The following is a 21077-nucleotide window of genomic DNA, read 5'->3' as shown; positions in this document are numbered from 1 at the left end:
CAGAGAGGCCTACCTTTCCACCCCAGACAGAGTCGGCCTACCTTTCCACCCCAAACAGAGTAGGCCTACCTTTCCACCCCAGACAGAGAGGCCTACCTTTCCACCCCAGACAGAGTCAGTCTACCTTTCCACCCCAGACAGACAGGCCTACCTTTCCACCCCAGACAGAGGCCTACCTTTCCACCCCAGACAGAGAGGCCTACCTTTCCACCCCAGACAGAGTCAGTCTACCTTTCCACCCCAGACAGAGAGGCCTACCTTTCCACCCCAGACAGAGTAGGCCTACCTTTCCACCCCAGACAGAGTAGGCCTACCTTTCCAACCCAGACAGAGTAGGTCTACCTTTCCAACCCAGACAGGGTAGGCCTACCTTTCCAACCAAGACAGAGTAGGTCTATATTTCTACCCCAGACAGAGCAGGCCTACCTTTCTACCCCAGACAGAGCAGGCCTACCTTTCCAACCCAGACAGAGCAGGCCTACATTTCCACCCCAGACAGAGTAGGCCTACATTTCCACCCCAGACAGAGTAGGCCTACATTTCCACCCCAGACAGAGTAGGCCTACCTTTCCAACCCAGACAGAGTAGGCCTACCTTTCCAACCCAGACAGAGTAGGCCTACCTTTCCAACCCAGACAGAGTAGGCCTACCTTTCCAACCCAGACAGAGTAGGCCTACATTTCCACCCCAGACAGAGCAGGCCTACCTTTCCAACCCAGACAGAGTAGGCCTACCTTTCCAACCCAGACAGGGTAGACCTACCTTTCCAACCCAGACAGAGTAGGCCTACATTTCCACCCCAGACAGAGTAGGCCTACATTTCCACCCCAGACAGAGCAGGCCTACATTTCCACCCCAGACAGAGCAGGCCTACCTTTCCACCCCAGACAGAGCAGGCCTACCTTTCCACCCCAGACAGAGTAGGCCTACATTTCCACCCCAGACAGAGCAGGCCTACCTTTCCACCCCAGACAGAGTAGGCCTACCTTTCCACCCCAGACAGAGCAGGCCTACCTTTCCACCCCAGACAGAGTAGGCCTACATTTCCACCCCAGACAGAGCAGGACTACATTTCCACCCCAGATGGAGCAGGCCTACATTTCCACCCCAGACAGAGCAGGCCTACCTTTCCACCCCAGACAGAGTAGGCCTACCTTTCCACCCCAGACAGAGAGACAGAGAGACAGAGTAGGCCTACATTTCCACCCCAGATAGAGCAGGCCTACCTTTCTAACCCAGACAGAGCAGGCCTACCTTTGCAACCCAGACAGAGTAGGACTACATTTCCACCCAGACAGAGCAGGCCTACCTTTCCAACCCAGACAGAGCAGGCCTACCTTTCTAACCCAAACAGAGTAGGCCTACATTTCCACCCCAGATAGAGCAGCCCTACCTTTCTAACCCAGACAGAGCAGGCCTACCTTTCCAACCCAGACAGAGTAGGCCTACATTTCCACCCCAGATAGAGCAGCCCTACCTTTCTAACCCAGATAGAGCAGGCCTACCTTTCCAACCCAGACAGAGTAGGCCTACATTTCCACCCCAGACAGAGCAGGCCCTACCTTTCCAACCCAGACAGAGTAGGCCTACCTTTCCAACCCAGACAGAGTAGGCCTACATTTCCAACCCCAGACAGAGCAGGCCTACCTTTCCACCCCAGACAGAGCAGGCCTACCTTTCCAACCCAGACAGAGTAGGCCTACATTTCCACACCAGATTTCCAGAGCAGGCCTACCTTTCCACCCCAGATAGAGCAGGCCTACCTTTCCAACCCAGACAGAGTAGGCCTACATTTCCACCCCAGACAGAGCAGGCCTACCTTTCCAACCCAGACAGAGTAGGCCTACATTTCCACCCCAGACAGAGTAGGCCTACATTTCCACCCCAGACAGAGCAGGCCTACCTTTCTGACCCAGACAGAGTAGGCCTACCTTTCCACCCCAGACAGAGCAGGCCTACCTTTCCAACCCAGACAGAGTAGGCCTACATTTCCACCCCAGATAGAGCAGGCCTACCTTTCCACCCCAGATGGAGCAGGCCTACATTTCCACCCCAGATAGAGCAGGCCTACCTTTCCACCCCAGACAGAGTAGGCCTACATTTCCACCCCAGACAGAGAGCAGAGAGACAGAGTAGGCCTACATTTCCACCCCAGACAGAGCAGGCCTACCTTTCCAACCCCAGACAGAGCAGGCCTACATTTCCACCCAGACAGAGCAGGCCTACATTTCCACCCCAGACAGAGTAGGCCTACCTTTCCAACCCAGACAGAGTAGGCCTACCTTTCCAACCCAGACAGAGCAGGCCTACCTTTCCAACCCAGGCAGGGTAGGCCTACATTTCCACCCCAGACAGAGCAGGCCTACCTTTCCAAACCAGACAGAGTAGGCCTACCTTTCCAACCCAGACAGAGTAGGCCTACATTTCCACCCCAGACAGAGCAGGCCTACCTTTCCAACCCAGACAGAGTAGGCCTACCTTTCCACCCCAGACAGAGCAGGCCTACATTTCCACCCCAGACAGAGCAGGCCTACATTTCCACCCCAGACAGAGCAGGCCTACATTTCTACCCAGACAGAGCAGGCCTACCTTTCCACCCCAGACAGAGCAGGCCTACATTTCTAACCCAGACAGAGTAGGCCTACATTTCCACCCCAGACAGAGCAGGCCTACATTTCCACCCCAGACAGAGCAGGCCTACATTTCCACCCCAGACAGAGCAGGCCTACATTTCCACCCCAGACAGAGCAGGCCTACCTTTCTAACCCAGACAGAGTAGGCCTACCTTTCCACCCCAGACAGAGCAGGCCTACCTTTCCAACCCAGACAGAGTAGGCCTACATTTCCACCCCAGATAGAGCAGGACTACATTTCCACCCCAGATGGAGCAGGCCTACATTTCCACCCCAGATAGAGCAGGCCTACCTTTCCACCCCAAACAGAGTAGGCCTACCTTTCCACCCCAGACAGAGAGACAGAGAGACAGAGTAGGCCTACATTTCCACCCCAGATAGAGCAGGCCTACCTTTCTAACCCAGATAGAGCAGGCCTACCTTTGCAACCCAGACAGAGTAGGACTACATTTCCACGCCAGACAGAGCAGGCCTACCTTTCCAACCCAGACAGAGTAGAGCTACCTTTCTAACCCAAACAGAGTAGGCATACATTTCCACCCCAGATAGAGCAGCCCTACCTTTCTAACCCAGATAGAGCAGGCCTACCTTTCCAACCCAGACAGAGTAGGCCTACATTTCCACCCCAGATAGAGCAGCCCTACCTTTCTAACCCAGATAGAGCAGGCCTACCTTTCCAACCCAGACAGAGTAGGCCTACATTTCCACCCCAGACAGAGCAGTCCTACCTTTCCAACCCAGACAGAGTAGGTCTACCTTTCTAACCCAGACAGAGTAGGCATACATTTCCACCCCAGACAGAGCAGGCCTACCTTTCCAACCCAAACAGAGTAGGCCTACCTTTCTAACCCAGACAGAGTAGGCATACATTTCCACACCAGATAGAGCAGGCCTACCTTTCCACCCCAGATAGAGCAGGCCTACCTTTCTAACCCAGACAGAGTAGGCCTACATTTCCACCCCAGACAGAGCAAGCCTACCTTTCTAACCCAGACAGAGTAGGCCTACATTTCCACCCCAGACAGAGTAGGCCTACATTTCCACCCCAGACAGAGCAGGCCTACCTTTCTGACCCAGACAGAGTAGGCCTACCTTTCCACCCCAGACAGAGCAGGCCTACCTTTCCAACCCAGACAGAGTAGGCCTACATTTCCACCCCAGATAGAGCAGGCCTACATTTCCACCCCAGATGGAGCAGGCCTACATTTCCACCCCAGATAGAGCAGGCCTACCTTTCCACCCCAAACAGAGTAGGCCTACCTTTCCACCCCAGACAGAGAGGCAGAGAGATAGAGTAGGCCTACATTTCCACCCCAGACAGAGTAGGCCTACCTTTCCAACCCAGACAGAGTAGGCCTACATTTCCACCCCAGACAGAGTAGGCCTACCTTTCCACCCCAGACAGAGTAGGCCTACCTTTCCAACCCAGACAGAGTAGGCCTACCTTTCCAACCCAGACAGGGTAGGCCTACCTTTCCAACCCAGACAGAGTAGGCCTACATTTCCACCCCAGACAGAGCAGGCCTACCTTTCCAAACCAGACAGAGTAGGCCTACCTTTCCAACCCAGACAGAGTAGGCCTACATTTCCACCCCAGACAGAGCAGGCCTACCTTTCCAACCCAGACAGAGTAGGCCTACATTTCCACCCCAGACAGAGCAGGCCTACCTTTCCAACCCAGACAGAGTAGGCCTACATTTCCACCCCAGACAGAGTAGGCCTACCTTTCCAACCCAGACAGAGTAGGCCTACATTTCCACCCCAGACAGAGTAGGCCTACATTTCCATCCCAGACAGGGTAGGCCTACCTTTCCACCCCAGACAGAGCAGGCCTACCTTTCCACCCCAGACAGAGTAGGCCTACCTTTCCACCCAGACAGAGCAGGCCTACCTTTCCAACCCAGACAGAGTAGGCCTACATTTCCACCCCAGATAGAGCAGGCCTACCTTTCTAACCCAGATAGAGCAGGCCTACCTTTCCAACCCAGACAGAGCAGGCCTACCTTTCCAACCCAGACAGAGTAGGCCTACATTTCCACCCCAGACAGAGCAGGCCTACCTTTCCAACCCAGACAGAGTAGGCCTACATTTCCACCCCAGATAGAGCAGGCCTACCTTTCTAACCCAGATAGAGCAGGCCTACCTTTGCAACCCAGACAGAGTAGGCCTACATTTCCACGCCAGACAGAGCAGGCCTACCTTTCCAACCCAGACAGAGTAGGCCTACCTTTCTAACCCAGACAGAGTAGGCATACATTTCCACCCCAGATAGAGCAGCCCTACCTTTCTAACCCAGATAGAGCAGGCCTACCTTTCCAACCCAGACAGAGTAGGCCTACATTTCCACCCCAGATAGAGCAGCCCTACCTTTCTAACCCAGATAGAGCAGGCCTACCTTTCCAACCCAGACAGAGTAGGCCTACATTTCCACCCCAGAGAGAGCAGGCCTACCTTTCCAACCCAAACAGAGTAGGCCTACCTTTCTAACCCAGACAGAGTAGGCCTACATTTCCACCCCAGATAGAGCAGGCCTACCTTTCCACCCCAGATAGAGCAGGCCTACCTTTCTAACCCAGACAGAGTAGGCCTACATTTCCACCCCAGACAGAGCAAGCCTACCTTTCTAACCCAGACAGAGTAGGCCTACATTTCCACCCCAGACAGAGTAGGCCTACATTTCCACCCCAGACAGAGCAGGCCTACCTTTCTGACCCAGACAGAGTAGGCCTACCTTTCCACCCCAGACAGAACAGGCCTACCTTTCCAACCCAGACAGAGTAGGCCTACATTTCCACCCCAGATAGAGCAGGCCTACATTTCCACCCCAGATAGAGCAGGCCTACCTTTCCAACCCAGACAGAGCAGGCCTACCTTTCTAACCCAGACAGAGCAGGCCTATATTTCCACCCCAGATAGAGCAGGCCTACATTTCCACCCCAGATAGAGCAGGCCTACATTTCCAACCCAGATAGAGCAGGCCTACATTTCCAACCCAGATAGAGCAGGCCTACCTTTCCAACCCAGACAGAGCAGGCCTACCTTTCCAACCCAGATAGAGCAGGCCTACCTTTCCAACCCAGATAGAGCAGGCCTACCTTTCCAACCCAGATAGAGCAGGCCTACCTTTCCAACCCAGATAGAGCAGGCCTACCTTTCCAACCCAGACAGAACAGGCCTACCTTTCCAACCCAGATAGAGCAGGCCTACCGACACAGACATTTCTTTTTTACTGTTGGCTACTCTTCCATGGCTTAACCCAATGAGAGGTCACACGTTTTTCCCTAAAAGCTGTCTGGGTTTAAACATATTCTATTGTACAGAAAGTGAATAGCTTAATCAATTCATAGTGACAGAATTAGATTACTTCACAAGCAAAGTCCATTCTTTATCTCCTCGGCTATAGAAGGTTATAGCTCAGCCTCTGAATGTCAAAGAAAGCAAACAACGATATCCCCATATGCAGTGGAGTCACGCCTTTGCCAGATATTTTACAGCTTGTTTCTAGTATTGCGGACCAAAGCTATAGATCACTTTACATAATCAGATTTCTTTTATTTTCTTCAAATTCTTAAAGCTAACAAGGGGTAGGCCTGTGCTTTTTATCATTTTCTTTAATAAAAGGAAGTCCTATGGCATACTCTCTCATTCATTTGAGTCTTGGTTTTAACTTAATAGCCCTTCACTGACACAGAGGTGTGCTATTTAAAGAGTGCATGGTGGGTGGAGGAATTGACCGACAAATCGATGGATATAGCAGCTCATAGCCTAATTTTGCCTGTCAAACAGGTAGTCCTACCTCTTATTTCTTAAATAGGAAGAAATTGGCTCCAACACAAAGCCCTTTCGTTGTTAGTAAGTCTAATTAGAATGATGGTTGAAATGAATTATGCCTTCATGCATTTGCCTACTTTCAGCACCATAAGCTGTCCATTTCTGATTGATTGTGCAGTGGCTGCTGTTTCAAGTTTCAGCACCACAATGTAAATGACTTGAATCTGGCTTATTGTGAGGTTAATAACTCTGATAAATACATCAAGGGAAAGAAACATATTGTTTTTATTCAAATCAATTACAGTAGTAGTAAGCTATTAAAGTTGACACCCGGTCCTCCGGTTATCTTCGAGCTCTCCTTCTAAAACTGAACAGAACATAGGCTATAGGATAATATTGCATTTTCTGGAATAGGCCTAATAAAATAAAAATCTTTGTTCGGCAGCACAAAATAAATGATGCATCAGCATGATCAGAGCAGGCTGGGGCTCAGGGTTGGAATATCCATTACAGTGTGTAATGCAGCCTCGTTTTATTTACACCATCCCACTGTTGCATAAGACATTTTCCTTGAAATATAACTTTGCTCTGTGCCTCCCCCGAGCATGCACTTCATAGCCTATAGCCACACTAAATAGATTATTGGTTTGATATTGTGAGCCCAGCAGAGAATCAGAAATGAGCGGCAATCTACAGCATAATAAGCAACTGATTCTAAAACACTTAGAAATACTGAAATTTCATCAATTACAAATTACAGTGCCTTGCAAGTATTCACCCCCCTTGGCATTGTTTCTATTTTGTTGCATTACAACCTGTAATTTAAATGGATTTTTATTTGGATTTTGTGTAATGGACATACACAAAATAGTCCAAATTGGTGAAGTGAAATGAAAAATAAACAACGGAAACTGATGCATGCATATGTATTCACTCCCGTTGCTATGAAGCACCTAAATAAGGTCTGGTGCAACCAATTACGTCACATAATTAGTTAAATAAAGTCCACCTAAGTGCAATCTAAGTGTCACATGATCTGTCACATGATCTCATTATATATAAACCTGTTCTGAAAGGCCCCAAAGTCTGCAACACCACTAAGCAAGGGGCACCACCAAGCAAGAGGCACCATGAAGACCACAGAGCTCTCCAAACAGGTCAGGGACAAAGTTGTGGAGAAGTACAGATCAAGGTTGGGTTATAAAAAAATATCTGAAATTTTGAACATCCCACAGAGCACCATTAAATACATTATTGAAAAATTGAAAGAATATGGCACCACAATAAACCTGCCAAGAGAGGGCCGCCCACCAAAACTTACGGACCAGGCAAGGAAGGCATTAATCAGAGAGGCAACAAAGAGACCAAAGATAACACTGAAGGAGCTGCAAAGCTCCACAGCAGAGATTGGAGTATCTGTCCATGAGACCACTTTAAGCCATACACTCCACAGAGCTGGGCTTTACAGTAGAGTGGCCAGAAAAAAGCCATTGCTTAAAGAATAAAATAAGAAAACACGTTTGGTGTTCGCCATGTGGCATGTGGAAGACTCCCTAAACATATGGAAGAAGGTATTCTGGTTATTGAGGTTATTCTGGTTATTATTCTAAAATTGAGCTTTTTGGCCATCAAGGAAAATGCTATGTCTGGCACAAACCCAACACCTCTCATCACCCCGAGAACACCATCCCCACAGTGAAGCATGGTGGTGGCAGCATCATGCTGTGGGGATGTTTTTCATCGGCAGGGACTGGGAAACTGGTCAGAATTGAAGGAATGATGGATAGTGCTAAATACAGGGAAACTCTTGAGGGAAACCTGTTTCAGTCTTCAAGGGATTTGAGACTGGGACGGAGGTTCACCTTCCAGCAGGACAATGACACTGAGCATACTGCTAAAGCAACACTCAAGTAGTTTAAGGGGAAATATTTAAATATCTTTTTATGGCCTAGTCAAAGCCCAGACCTCAATACAATTGAGAATCTGTGGTATGACTTAAACATTGCTGTACACCAGCAGAACCCATCCAACTTGAACGAGCTGGAGCAGTTTTGCCTTGAAGAATGGGCAAAAATCACAGTGGCTAGATGTGCCAAGACATAACCCAAGAGATTTGCAGCTGTAATTGCTGCAAAAGGTGGCTCTACAAAGTGTTGACTTTGGGGGTGGAATATTTATGCACAGTCAAGTTTTCTGTTTTTTTGTCTTATGTCTTGTTTTTTTCACAATAAAAAATATTTTGTATCCTCAAAGTGGTTGGCATGTTGTGCAAATAAAATATAATACAAAGAGCCTAAAAATCTATTTTAATTCCAGGTTGTAAGGCAAAACAAAATAGGAAAAATGCCAATGGGGTGAATACTTCTGTACGCCACTGTACATGATCCTCCTATGGATTAGATAAAACAAATACTAAACCCTCCCCTTGACTGAAATTGAAAAATAATCACCCTCCTCTATTTTCCTCCAGGTACCCATTCTATAAATTTAGATCCATCTCTTAAGTCGGATTTGGCCCGCTCAAAGTGAGCGAGTGAGCACAGAGCATGTTGGACCAGGAAAGGCGCGTTCCCAATACTCACCCTACTTTTGCCACTTGTTGCTGCAGTTCGGCAGTGGACTCAGCGAATTGGTTACCTCTAGGCTGCTACACATGTTTTCCTCCAGACGAGGCGCTTGGCATTCAGGCCAAAGAGCTTAGTCTTTGTTTCATCAGACCAAAGAATCTTGTTTCTCATGGTCTGAGAGTTCTTCAGGTTCTTCAAACTCCAAGCGGGCTGTCATGTGCCTTTTACTGAGAAGTGGCTTCCGTCTGGCCACTCTACCATAAAGGCCTGATTGATGGAGTGCTGCAGAGATGGTTGTCCTTCTGGAAGGTTTTCCCATCGCCACAGAGGAACTCTTGAGCTCTGCCAGAATGACCATCGGATTCTTGGTCACCTCCCTGACCAAGGCCCTTCTCCCCCGATTGCTCAGTTTGGCCGGGCGGCCAGCTCTAGGAAGGATCTTGGTGGTTCCAAGCTTCTTCCATTTAAGAATGATGGAGGCCACTGTGTTCTTGGGGACCTTCAATGCTGCAGAAATGTTCTGTCTCGGAGCTCTACCGACAATTCCTTCAACCTCATGGCTTGGTTTTTGCTTTGACATGCACTGTCAACTGTAGCACCTTATACAGACAGGTGTGTGCCTTTCCAAATCACGTCCAATCAATTGATTTTACCACAGGTGAACTCCAATCAAGTTGTAGAAACATCTCAAGGATGATCAATGGAAACAGGATTCACCTTAGCTCAATTTCGAGTCCCTTAGCAAAAGTCTGAATACCTTTGTAAATAAGGTATTATTTACATAAGTAACTAAATGTGGAAAAGTCAAGGAGTCTGAATACTTTCTGAATGCACTGCATTTATTTCGTTTGTCATTCTATCGTTTTCCATGGAATTTTTGTGGTAACTAAATAGAATTAATTTAGAATTGATCAGAATTAATTTTCCAGAAATATTTTGACCAGCTCTGTGTATTCTCATGTTGAAGCGAGTCTGTTTTACTGAGGCAGCACTACAACCCTGGTACTGTCTCTGTGGAGCTGTCTCTCTGGTGCTGTGTTTCTGTGGTGCTGTCTCTGTGGTGCTGTGTGTCTGCGGTGCTGTGTGTCTACGGTGCTGTGTGTCTAAGGTGCTGTGTGTCTGTGGTGCAGTGTGTCTGGGGTGCTGTGTGTCAGGGGTGCAGTGGGTCTGAGGTGCTGTGGGTCTGGTGTGCTGTGTGTCTGGGGTGCTGTGTGTCTGGAGTGCTGTGTGTCTAAGGTGCTGTGTGTCTGGGGTGGTGTGTGTCTAAGGTTCTGTGTGTCTGGGGTGCTGTGTGTCTAAGGTACTGTGTGTCTGCAGTGTTGTGTGTCTGGGGTACTGTGTATCTGTGGTGCTGTGTGTCTGTGGTGCTGTGTGTCTACGGCGCTGTGTGTCTACAGAGCTGTGTGTCTACAGAGCTGTGTGTCTACGGTGCTGTGTGTCTACGGTGCTGTGTGTCTGGGGTGCTGTGTGTCTGGGGTGCTGTGTGTCTGGGGTGCTGTGTGTCTAAGGTGCTGTGTGTCTGGGGTACTATGTGTCTGTGGTGCTGTGTGTCTACGGTGCTGTGTGTCAACGGTGCTATGTGTCTGGGGTACTGTGTGTCTGGGGTGCTGTGTGTCTGGGATGCTGTGTGTCTGGGGTGCAGTGGGTCTGGGGTACTGTGTGTCTGGGGTGCTGTGTGTCTGGGGTACTGTGTGTCTACGGTGCTGTGTGTCTACGGTGCTGTGTGTCTGGGGTGCTGTGTGTCTGGGGTGCTGTGTGTCTGGGGTACTGTGTGTCTGGGGTGCTGTGTCTGGGGTGCTGTGTGTGTGTGTGTGGTGGTAGTGGCCATAGAGATACAGTGTACTTTTTCATTCTATGATGGTGGCACAGTACTGGTGGTATTTAGTCAACATCTGGTCAGATGGCTCTGATTGTCTCTAGACCTTGAGCTGCTGGCAGAGATGCAGAGATGCCAGACTGATGCCATGTTTGATGCCGGGGTGTGAGTAGAGTTTCTGACCAGCAGACCTCTAGTAATTTAGTAACCTATGTAATCTTCAACCAACACAGTTATAGGGTTATCAATTATCTTTATCAATTTACAAAATGTACTTAGTTTACATTGGAGATCAACCAAATCTTAAAATGATCTAAATGGGTTAATTTACTATTCTTAATTTGAAGTGGGAAAAAAACAATTTTCTGAATTCTCCTTTACATACACATTTAAAATACATAGATAGATTTTGGGATGCTGGTTTGAGGCTACCAAACACCATAGCCAATCCTTTCCACCAAACCACATTGGTTTCCACTTAATCCCAGAGTGAAATGTCAATTTAGATTGGCCTGGCCTGGGTTGCTATTTCAACTGTGGATGGAAGGTTTAAATTGTCTGCTGTGCCTCTGTTTATAGTCAGTACTGGGAGTCCTCAGACTCCACCAGCCACCAGTGTGCTGCTAGCTACATCGCTGATTAAATTAGCTCTTTAAAGGAGCAATCCGGGATTTGAAAAACAACAAACTGGCACAACCACTTCTTTTGGGTAAACAGCTGAGGGTTGGAGAAATGTAACGACTCGCAAATTCATGGATGTAAGGACTGGTCATCCATAGATCAAAATTATAGTTTTAACCATGTTTGATATGTGGTTTTTACAAACAACGGAGTGAAACAAACTCATATTGACAGGGGTAAGAGAGTTGAACTAAGCTCATGAGGCATTTATGCGTTATATTCTTTAAGAATCAATGGCTATATGTCATTCCTTCGAATGTTCAAAAATGGATGTACCAATCCCTGATTGCCCCTTTAAGGAAGTAATGAGGATTATTTCCAGATCCCAGCCTGTGTGTTAAAGCGTTGTGTCCTGTCAGCCTAGTTAGCCTATAAACCAAGGCAGGAGACCACACAGCCAGACAGACAGAGACATGGAAGGGGAAACTCTGGCCCTCGCTGACTAGTAGAAATCACTTCCTGACTGCCCTTAAAGGAAGAGGCCCCTGTACAATATGGGGAAACTAGACACCTAGAGAGAGAGAGGGAGAGAGGTAGAGAGGGAGAGAGAGAGAGAGAGAGAGAGAGAGAGAGAGAGGAGAGAGAGAGAGAGAAAAAATATATATATTTGAGTTTCCATGGTCATTTCCATTGAGGCTGGTGTCTATGTTGGAAACCATTGGCTTGTTATGGCTAGGAATTGTAAATCCTGCAGGTCAGAAGGGTGTGTGTTAATGTATCTTATGATATAATGTGACATGACTGTGATTCACGCATGAAACAGGCTATATTTTACAGCACTGGTAACTTAATCTTACACCACAAATGTACTTTAGACCGTTTCAGTCAAAGCCTAATCAAAATCAGATCAATTAGCTAGTCAAGCTTGAGACCAGCTACTCTGGGATATTCACATATCGTTGGTCTTGTTTTACTGTAATTGGACTGTGTGTGTGAGACTGCACAGGGACCAGCGCCATCCAGAGTCTAACATAGGACTTTTGACTGGAAAAGTTTTCACTGAAAAAGTCAACCGCAGTGAGCAGCTACACAGATTCTAGAGAAGAGAGTATGATGAAAAAAAACTTTAAAAACCCAGTCAAATCTTAATCATTAAAGAGTACTTATAGCAGCTAGAACAGCAAAAAATTAGACCAATACAATAGTCCCACAACAGGAGTTTATAACTTACTGATATTTAAGCAAAGCGCCTTGGACAGCTTGACACCAGATTCATTGTCAATTTTTTCTCGGTGTAGAGACATGTTATTAGGGGCGCCTTATGGGGGGGGTTAAGATGATTCTAAGGGCCTGTGACTGTCAGGGGCACTAAAAATCTATTAGAACATTAGGTAAAAATGGTTCAATATTAAATTATTCACCTATCATCATTAATATAATATTTTATTTAAAATGTACTAATATTTACATGAAATGGTTCGGTCCTGCCCCCAACCCAGGCGCGAACGGTACTTGCTAGCAGTGAATTGCGAGTAAGGGGTGCCGGTGGAGCATCATGTCTCAGCTTCCTAAAGACAAATCTAGTTTCCAAAAACAAAAAGAAAGAAAAGAAAGACAGGAGAGAGAGAAGAAAGACAGGAGAGAGAGAAGAAAGACAGGAGAGAGAGAAGAAAGACAGGAGAGAAAAGAAAGACAGGAGAGAGAGAAGAAAGACAGGAGAGAGAGAAGAAAGACAGGAGAGAGAAAAGAAAGACAGGAGAGAGAAAAAAGAAAGACAGGAGAGAGAAAAGAAAGACAGGAGAGAGAAAAAAAAGACAGGAGAGAGAAAAGAAAGACAGGAGAGAGAAAAGAAAGACAGGAGAGAGAAAAGAAAGACAGGAGAGAGAAAAGAAAGACAGGAGAGAGAAAAGAAAGACAGGAGAGAGAAAAAAGACAGAAAGACAGGAGAGAGAAAAGAAAGACAGGAGAGAGAAAAGAAAGACAGGAGAGAGAAAAGAAAGACAGGAGAGAGAAAAGAAAGACAGGAGAGAGAAAAGAAAGACAGGAGAGAGAAAGAAGAAGGACAGGAGAGAGAGAAGAAAGACAGGAGAGAGAGAAGAAAGACAGGAGAGAGAAAAAAGAAAGACAGGAGAGAGAAAAGAAAGACAGGAGAGAGAAAAAAGAAAGACAGGAGAGAGAAAAAAAGACAGGAGAGAGAAAAGAAAGACAGGAGAGAGAGAAGAAAGACAGGAGAGAGAAAGACAGAGAGACAGGAGAGAGAGAAGAAAGACAGGAGAGAGAAAGAAAGAGAGAGAAAAGAAAGACAGGAGAGAAAAAGAAAGACAGGAGAGAAAAGAAAGACAGGAGAGAGAAAAGAAAGACAGGAGAGAGAGAAGAAAGACAGGAGAGAGAAGAAAGACAGGAGAGAAAAGAAAGACAGGAGAGAGAAAAGAAAGACAGGAGAGAGAAAAAGAAAGACAGGAGAGAGAAAAGAAAGACAGGAGAGAGAAAAGAAAGAAAGACAGGAGACAGGAGAGAAAAAGAAAGACAGGAGAGAGAAGAAAGACAGGAGAGAAAAGGACAGGAGAGAAAAAGAAAGACAGGAGAGAGAAAAGAAAGACAGGAGAGAGAAAAGAAAGACAGGAGAGAGAAAAGAAAGACAGGAGAGAGAAAAGAAAGACAGGAGAGAAAAAGAAAGACAGGAGAGAGAAAAGAAAGACAGGAGAGAGAAAAGAAAGACAGGAGAGAGAAAAGAAAGACAGGAGAGAGAAAAGAAAGACAGGAGAGAGAAAAGAAAGACAGGAGAGAGAAAAAGAAAGACAGGAGAGAGAAAAGAAAGACAGGAGAGAGAAAAGAAAGACAGGAGAGAGAAAAGAAAGACAGGAGAGAGAAAAAAGAAAGACAGGAGAGAGAAAAGAAAGACAGGAGAGAGAAAAGAAAGACAGGAGAGAAAAAGAAAGACAGGAGAGAGAAAAGAAAGACAGGAGAGAGAAAAAGAAAGACAGGAGAGAAAAAGAAAGACAGGAGAGAAAAAGAAAGACAGGAGAGAGAAAAGAAAGACAGGAGAGAGAAAAGAAAGACAGGAGAGAAAAAGAAAGACAGGAGAGAAAAAGAAAGACAGGAGAGAGAAAAAAGAAAGACAGGAGAGAGAAAAGAAAGACAGGAGAGAAAAAAGAAAGACAGGAGAGAGAAAAGAAAGACAGGAGAGAGAAAAGAAAGACAGGAGAGAAAAAGAAAGACAGGAGAGAGAAAGAAAGACAGGAGAGAGAAAAGACAGGAGAGAGAGAGAAGAGAGAAAGACAGGAGAGAGAAAAGAAAGACAGGAGAGAGAAAGAAAGACAGGAGAGAGAGAAGAAAGACAGGAGAGAGAAAAGAAAGACAGGAGAGAGAAAAGAAAGACAGGAGAGAGAAAAGAAAGACAGGAGAGAAAAGAAAGACAGGAGAGAGAAAAGAAAGACAGGAGAGAAAAAGAAAGACAGGAGAGAGAAAAGAAAGACAGGAGAGAGAAAAGAAAGACAGGAGAGAGAAAAGAAAGACAGGAGAGAGAAAAGAAAGACAGGAGAGAGAAAAGAAAGACAGGAGAGAGAAAAGAAAGACAGGAGAGAGAAAAGAAAGACAGGAGAGAGAGAAGAAAGACAGGAGAGAGAAAAGAAAGACAGGAGAGAGAAAAGAAAGACAGGAGAGAGAAAAGAAGAAAGAAAAAGAAAGACAGGAGAGAGAAAAGAAAGACAGACAGAGAAAAGAAAAGAAAGACAGGAGAGAAAAGAAAGACAGGAGAGAGAAAAGAAAGACAGGAGAGAGAAAGAAAGACAGGAGAGAGAAAAGAAAGACAGGAGAGAGAAAAGAAAGACAGGAGAGAGAAAAGAAAGACAGGAGAGAGAAAAGAAAGACAGGAGAGAGAGAAGAAAGACAGGAGAGAGAAAAGAAAGACAGGAGAGAGAAAAGAAAGACAGGAGAGAGAGAAGAAAGACAGGAGAGAAAAGAAAGACAGGAGAGAGAGAAGAAAGACAGGAGAGAGAAAAGAAAGACAGGAGAGAGAAAAGAAAGACAGGAGAGAGAAAAGAAAGACAGGAGAGAGAAAGAAAGACAGGAGAGAGAAAAGAAAGACAGGAGAGAGAAAAGAAAGACAGGAGAGAGAAAAGAAAGACAGGAGAGAGAAAAGAAAGACAGGAGAGAGAAAAGAAAGACAGGAGAGAGAGAAGAAAGACAGGAGAGAGAGAAGAAAGACAGGAGAGAGAAAAGAAAGGGCAACAGAATGTCACCCAATGTTTCACAAAGGAAGGTGGGTGTAGTCCATGAGTGATGGAAATTAACCTGGTAGTTTAGTCCGTAGTGAAATAGGCTACGTTTGATTCCCTAACATTAGTTACTTAATATCTTCACAGAAAATTCTGAGTGTTTACATTTCGCTCCTCTTTTAGCCAACATTTAATCAATGCAGGCAAACTTCATACTAAATCAGTTGTACCTGCCCCTGCCTGGTGCCAGGCCCAACAGATGCAGCTTCAGGCTCAGCAGCCCTGTCACCCCATCCCCATACCCCTGAACCAGCCCTGTCTCCCCATCCCCAAACCCCTGACCCAGCCCTGTCTCCCCATCCCCAAACCCCTGAACCAGCCCTACTCCCAGCTGAAGGAGGTGAGCAGCATTGTGTTGAATGACATGTCACTTGGGATAATTGCAGGGGTCCGTGGGAATTAATTTTTCTATTATTATGAAAAAATATATATATTGAATTGAATTTTTCCACATAATGATCATTTATTGAAACAAAATCAGCCTATAGTCTATATTGGATGCTGGACAGTTCGAAGCATTGAGTGACTCAGTCTGTATAAGTGACAGACAATGTTAAAATAATACCTTCAAGTCATATGGCCAAGGTATGTCTCCATGGCTTTGATGCAAACTGAAATGTGGTCATTTTCTGACATCTAGTGGTGTTGATATGCAACTGCAGGTAATTTGGGTCAATATTCTGCAGGATTCAGTGCTATTACATTTTTTCCGTGGTGCATGCAGTTAAATTAAGTCAACGAAATGGTAGTAACTGAAATGTTGGTTATGATGTTATTACAAATGGTATTATATTATAGGATATATTATCATATGCGTCATGTACACTCTACAGAGCCACAGAGCCAGGAACCTCTTCAAGTGATACAGTTTTGTCAGGGAGGAGTCTGGAAGTGGAGGAAGAGGTGAAAGACAGTGCCGGCAGTACCAATGCAGATGATGAGGATGGTGCAAATGAGAGAAGGTGCACAGAAAGAGACAGACAAAGTGAGGATGTTGAAAAACAAGCTGATCAATGACTTTGCTAGCAAGAAGGCTCAGAGCTGGGTTCTTGGTGAGTAAGGCTGAGCATGGGCCAGTGATAACTGTTAAATGGCATGGCTATGGATATTGGATCACTACACACATGATGACCACAGGCTGAGAACAGAATGAGAACAGACTGAGAACAAGATATATCTCAAAGTAATGGCTGGATTGCTATAAAATTTGTAGTGCACAATCATTTTTTTATTTATCCGTTATTTTACCAGGTAAGTTGACTGAGAACACGTTCTCATTTGCAGCAAGGACCTGGGGAATAGTTACAGGAGAGAGGAGGGGGATGAATGAGCCAATTGTAAACTAGTCAAGACCCCAAGACCCCAAGTGGAAGAAACCTAGTGATTTGGTGACCTCTTGACCTTTCCTCTAGCGCATTCCATTTCTATTTTTTTTCTTTCATTTTCCATTTCCACTTTTACAGCTGCTTAGTTTCTAGTTGGTATGCAGACTTAAAAATCTGCTGCTGATTTGATTATTTTGTAGAATTCTATAGAATGATATAACAAACAACAAAATGATCAAATCAGCAGCAGATTTGGTTTAAGCCCCATCTATAGATGATAATGTTAGTTTGTTTTAATTGAAGAGGTTCATGTATTTTTAAGTTATATTTATTTTAAGTTATTCATTAATGTTAAGAGAATTTTCCATTCAAGAATTTTACCATTAAAATGACATTTTGACTGTAAAAGATGATGGCCTTTAGCACATTTCTTATAGAGGGGATCAGTCTTGCATCAAATAGTGAATTCCACTGTATGCAGAATGTTGCATGCATGTCTGCACAGTGTTATATTTTCACAGCTCACTGTCAGTAAATATCGTACAGTAAATATTGGACTACAAGAGAGTTACAAGCCTGCAAAGGTCGCGTTATTTAAAGCTTTGAATGGGTCTATTGGGTTCTGGAGGTGTGTGGTTACAGCAATTGCGCAGGGTTGGTGTGGCCTGTGGTGGTGGGGCCCAATGTGATAACTTTTCACGGGGCCCAAAATCCCTGGTGGCGCCCCTGTCTGTTATATAGCTGTATATTGTTATGCCAGTCACAGAACTGTAATTCTGAGTGACTTCTCTACTAGACCTTTCATTACTAGACCAATAGAAGAAACCATAAGAGAGGGGTTACCGCCTGGTATATGGTCATTTAACTGACGCACTTATCCAGAGCAATTAGGGTTAAGTGCCTTGCTCAAGGGTACATTGGAAGATTTTTCCCTTAGTCTAATCGGGATTCAAACTAGCAACCTTTCGATTACTGGCCCAATGTTCTTAACCATTAGGCGACCTGCCACCCTATAAATGAAGGGTTTGATTCCAAAATGCGATATTTAAATTTTCAAAAATTTTGGTGAGTCAACTTTAATTAAAAATGCATATTGTGAAAGAGATAGAGCTGTTGTTTTTGTATCTTACCATGACATGGGCTAGTTTTAAGACAGACATGATTTGGTATCTTACCATGACATGGGCTAGTTTTAAGACAGACATGATTTGGTATCTTACCATGACATGGGCTAGTTTTAAGACAGACATGATTTGGTATCTTACCATGACATGGGCTAGTGAAAAGACAGACATGATTTGGTATCTTACCATGACATGGGCTAGTTTTAAGACAGACATGATTTGGTATCTTACCATGACATGGGCTAGTTTTAAGACAGACATGATTTGGTATCTTACCATGACATGGGCTAGTGAAAAGACAGACATGATTTGGTATCTTACCATGACATGGGCTAGTGAAAAGACAGACATGATTTGGTATCTTACCATGACATGGGCTAGTGAAAAGACAGACATGATTTGGTATCTTACCATGACATGGGCTAGTGAAAAGACAGACATGATTTGGTATCTTACCATGACATGGGCTAGTTTTAAGACAGACATGATTTGGTATCTTACCATGACATGGGCTAGTGAAAAGACAGACATGATTTGGTATCTTACCATGACATGGGCTAGTGAAAAGACAGACATGATTTGGTATCTTACCATGACATGGGCTAGTGAAAAGACAGACATGATTTTGTTCAAAATATATTGCAAGGTCATTTTATTTTAGAGAGACAAAATGTGGTTACTGGCCCAACACTATTAACCCCTAGTCTACCTTGCTATTTGGTGACAATGGATAGTTTCTGGTACTTACCTCAAATAATTAAAGTGTACAAACCTACACTTGTCTCAATGAATCTCAAAGAAACTAAAATGTAATGAATATGCTTTTATGAGTTAATTGCCATTTGAACAATTCCAAAGTAAATACCAGGATGTAAAATAAAAGGTTACCCATATAGTATTAGTAATAGGTGATTAAATGTAATGCACTTTATTCACAAGTCTTACTTTTCTCACAGAAGGTTCCGGTCCATCCAGAGGAGCAGGTGCAGGCTCCACTCACATGGTCACACAGAGCCCCGTGCTGACACTGACAGTCCAGGGCACAGCCCCAACCATAGCTGCCCTCCACACACTCTGGGGGAACAGGGGAGCATGGACAACATCAGACAGAGATATCACCAGCCAAAATATATACGCATTTGCTGCTGTGAGGACATGTTTTTTGTCACAGCACAAATAATCCTGCAGCAACAGGATATTAACGTGTAGTCCATCATTTTGCGTGTTCGATAGTTAGGCTATTAGCTGGCCAAAAGTATTCTACAAGAAAAGTTTAATACAATTAATATGACCGTGTGTTAGCGTAGGTTTTCAGTGAATTTATGTAAATCACAAAGTTCATCTGCATTTCCTGTGGAGCAGGAAAATTCTCATCAACAAAAAAAGTGATCAAATGAAGATTCTTCATCTGTAGAACACTTGCTTGAGCCAGATCTGGTCCAAAGATGTGCTACAGTGTATTACCTAAAGATGGCAGTATTTCCAAAGAAATGTCTTACTCTGTTCACAGTGGCCTCCAGTGAAACCAGCCTCACACACACAGTGTCCAGTCACTGCATCACAACTCAGGGCTCGGTCTGCACAACGGCACCTGTTGGAGCACTCAGAGCCCCAGGACCCCTCCTCACAGGCTGTGGAGACACGCACACACGTCGTTTTCTTTACCAACCTCTGTGTGTGCATTTGTGTGTGTGGGCGCGCACCTGCCTGTGTGTATGTGTGATAGTGGTGCTTACGCGTAGTGCAGCCGTGTCCTGTTCGACCCGGGGGACATGTACAGTGTCCAGTGACAGGGTCACAGCTGGCATCAGGATGACAGACACAGGCACTCACACAGCCTGGCCCATAGGACCCTGGTGGACACACTGTGAAGCAGAGAAATAGTCAGGGTGAAATATAACACAGTATATCATAAGGTCTTTCTCTCTCACAGTCTCTCTCTTTCCTTTCCCCTCACTTTAGCAAGACTGTAGACTGCTGCCGTTGATTTATTTAACTCACCAGTCTGGCAGAGTTGTTCTGTGTACCCAGGGTTGCAGTCACAGACTCCTGTCTGTGTGTTGCAGGAAGCTCCGTTATCACACACTCTACATAGGAACTGGCACTTCAACCCCCATAATCCCTCTGGGCAGTCTACGGGGGGAGGGAAAACTCAGGGCTATAGCTATTGACCAGTTTTGGTGGTCAGTTCATTCGGTCAGGATAAGCCCTAATTGAGATGTATGACCATCAACACCACATGGTCTAACTGACTTCAGGTCATTGGTTTAAGAGCAGATGAAGAGCAGGTCTGATTGGTGGACCGATGTCTTCCAATACTACTGTACTGTTTGAATTTAGATTCTCACCCCAGATTTGAAAAACAGCGAGGGACAATATGGAAGAAACGACATGATATTTAAGTGAAAGATAAATACAGTATAATAATGAGTAATGATACATTTAACAGTAATACAGGTATTAAATACTGAGTTATGAAGCATTATAACTACCTTGTTGACAGGCATTTCCTGTCTTCCCAACAGGGCAGATACACTCTCCTGTCATGGGGTCACAGGGTGCTCCTCCACACACACAGGTCCGGAGGCAGTTCTCCCCGAACTGACCAGCTCTGCAGGCTACATACAGATACACAGAGGACAGAATGATGGAGGGAGAGAGAGACAGAGAGACAAAGGGTTACAAGGGTTTTCATTTCCTGTGTATCTCCCTCACTGGGATCGTGTGCAGTAGCAAGGCCATCTCAAAGCGGACTGATGTTGCATGGCCCGCTTTCACAACCTCGTGTCAATTCAAAGCTAAACAAAACCATAAAGAGATGGATGATTTGTTTGCTTTAATAAAAGGGAACCTCCTGGAGGTCTGGACAATACATTAGCTCTAAAATAACCCCTCCATGTTATCTTGTCCGGTCTATAGGGAGACAGAGTCATGATTTAAACA

The 21077-nt window shown here is 45.3% G+C and overlaps 1 protein-coding gene across 2 annotated transcripts in view; it reads right to left on the bottom strand.

The window, feature by feature from the left end:
- LOC112266917 (multiple epidermal growth factor-like domains protein 6) overlaps window positions 1-21077 on the bottom strand; it is a 101280-nt gene that overhangs the window by 20201 nt on the left and 60002 nt on the right. For both annotated transcript variants that reach the window (XM_042297256.1, XM_042297257.1), the window contains exons 19-23: window positions 20627-20752; window positions 20136-20267; window positions 19871-19999; window positions 19634-19765; window positions 19080-19208 (exon numbers count right to left, since the gene is read on the bottom strand). In XM_042297256.1, the coding sequence (XP_042153190.1) occupies window positions 19080-19208; window positions 19634-19765; window positions 19871-19999; window positions 20136-20267; window positions 20627-20752 (648 nt within the window). The remainder of the gene's footprint in view (window positions 1-19079; window positions 19209-19633; window positions 19766-19870; window positions 20000-20135; window positions 20268-20626; window positions 20753-21077) is intronic.

Source organism: Oncorhynchus tshawytscha, linkage group LG14, assembly GCF_018296145.1.
Source record: "Oncorhynchus tshawytscha isolate Ot180627B linkage group LG14, Otsh_v2.0, whole genome shotgun sequence".
Taxonomy (NCBI): domain Eukaryota; kingdom Metazoa; phylum Chordata; class Actinopteri; order Salmoniformes; family Salmonidae; genus Oncorhynchus; species Oncorhynchus tshawytscha.
The sequence above is the reverse complement of the archived record's forward strand: the minus strand, read 5'-3'. Positions and strand labels throughout refer to the sequence as shown.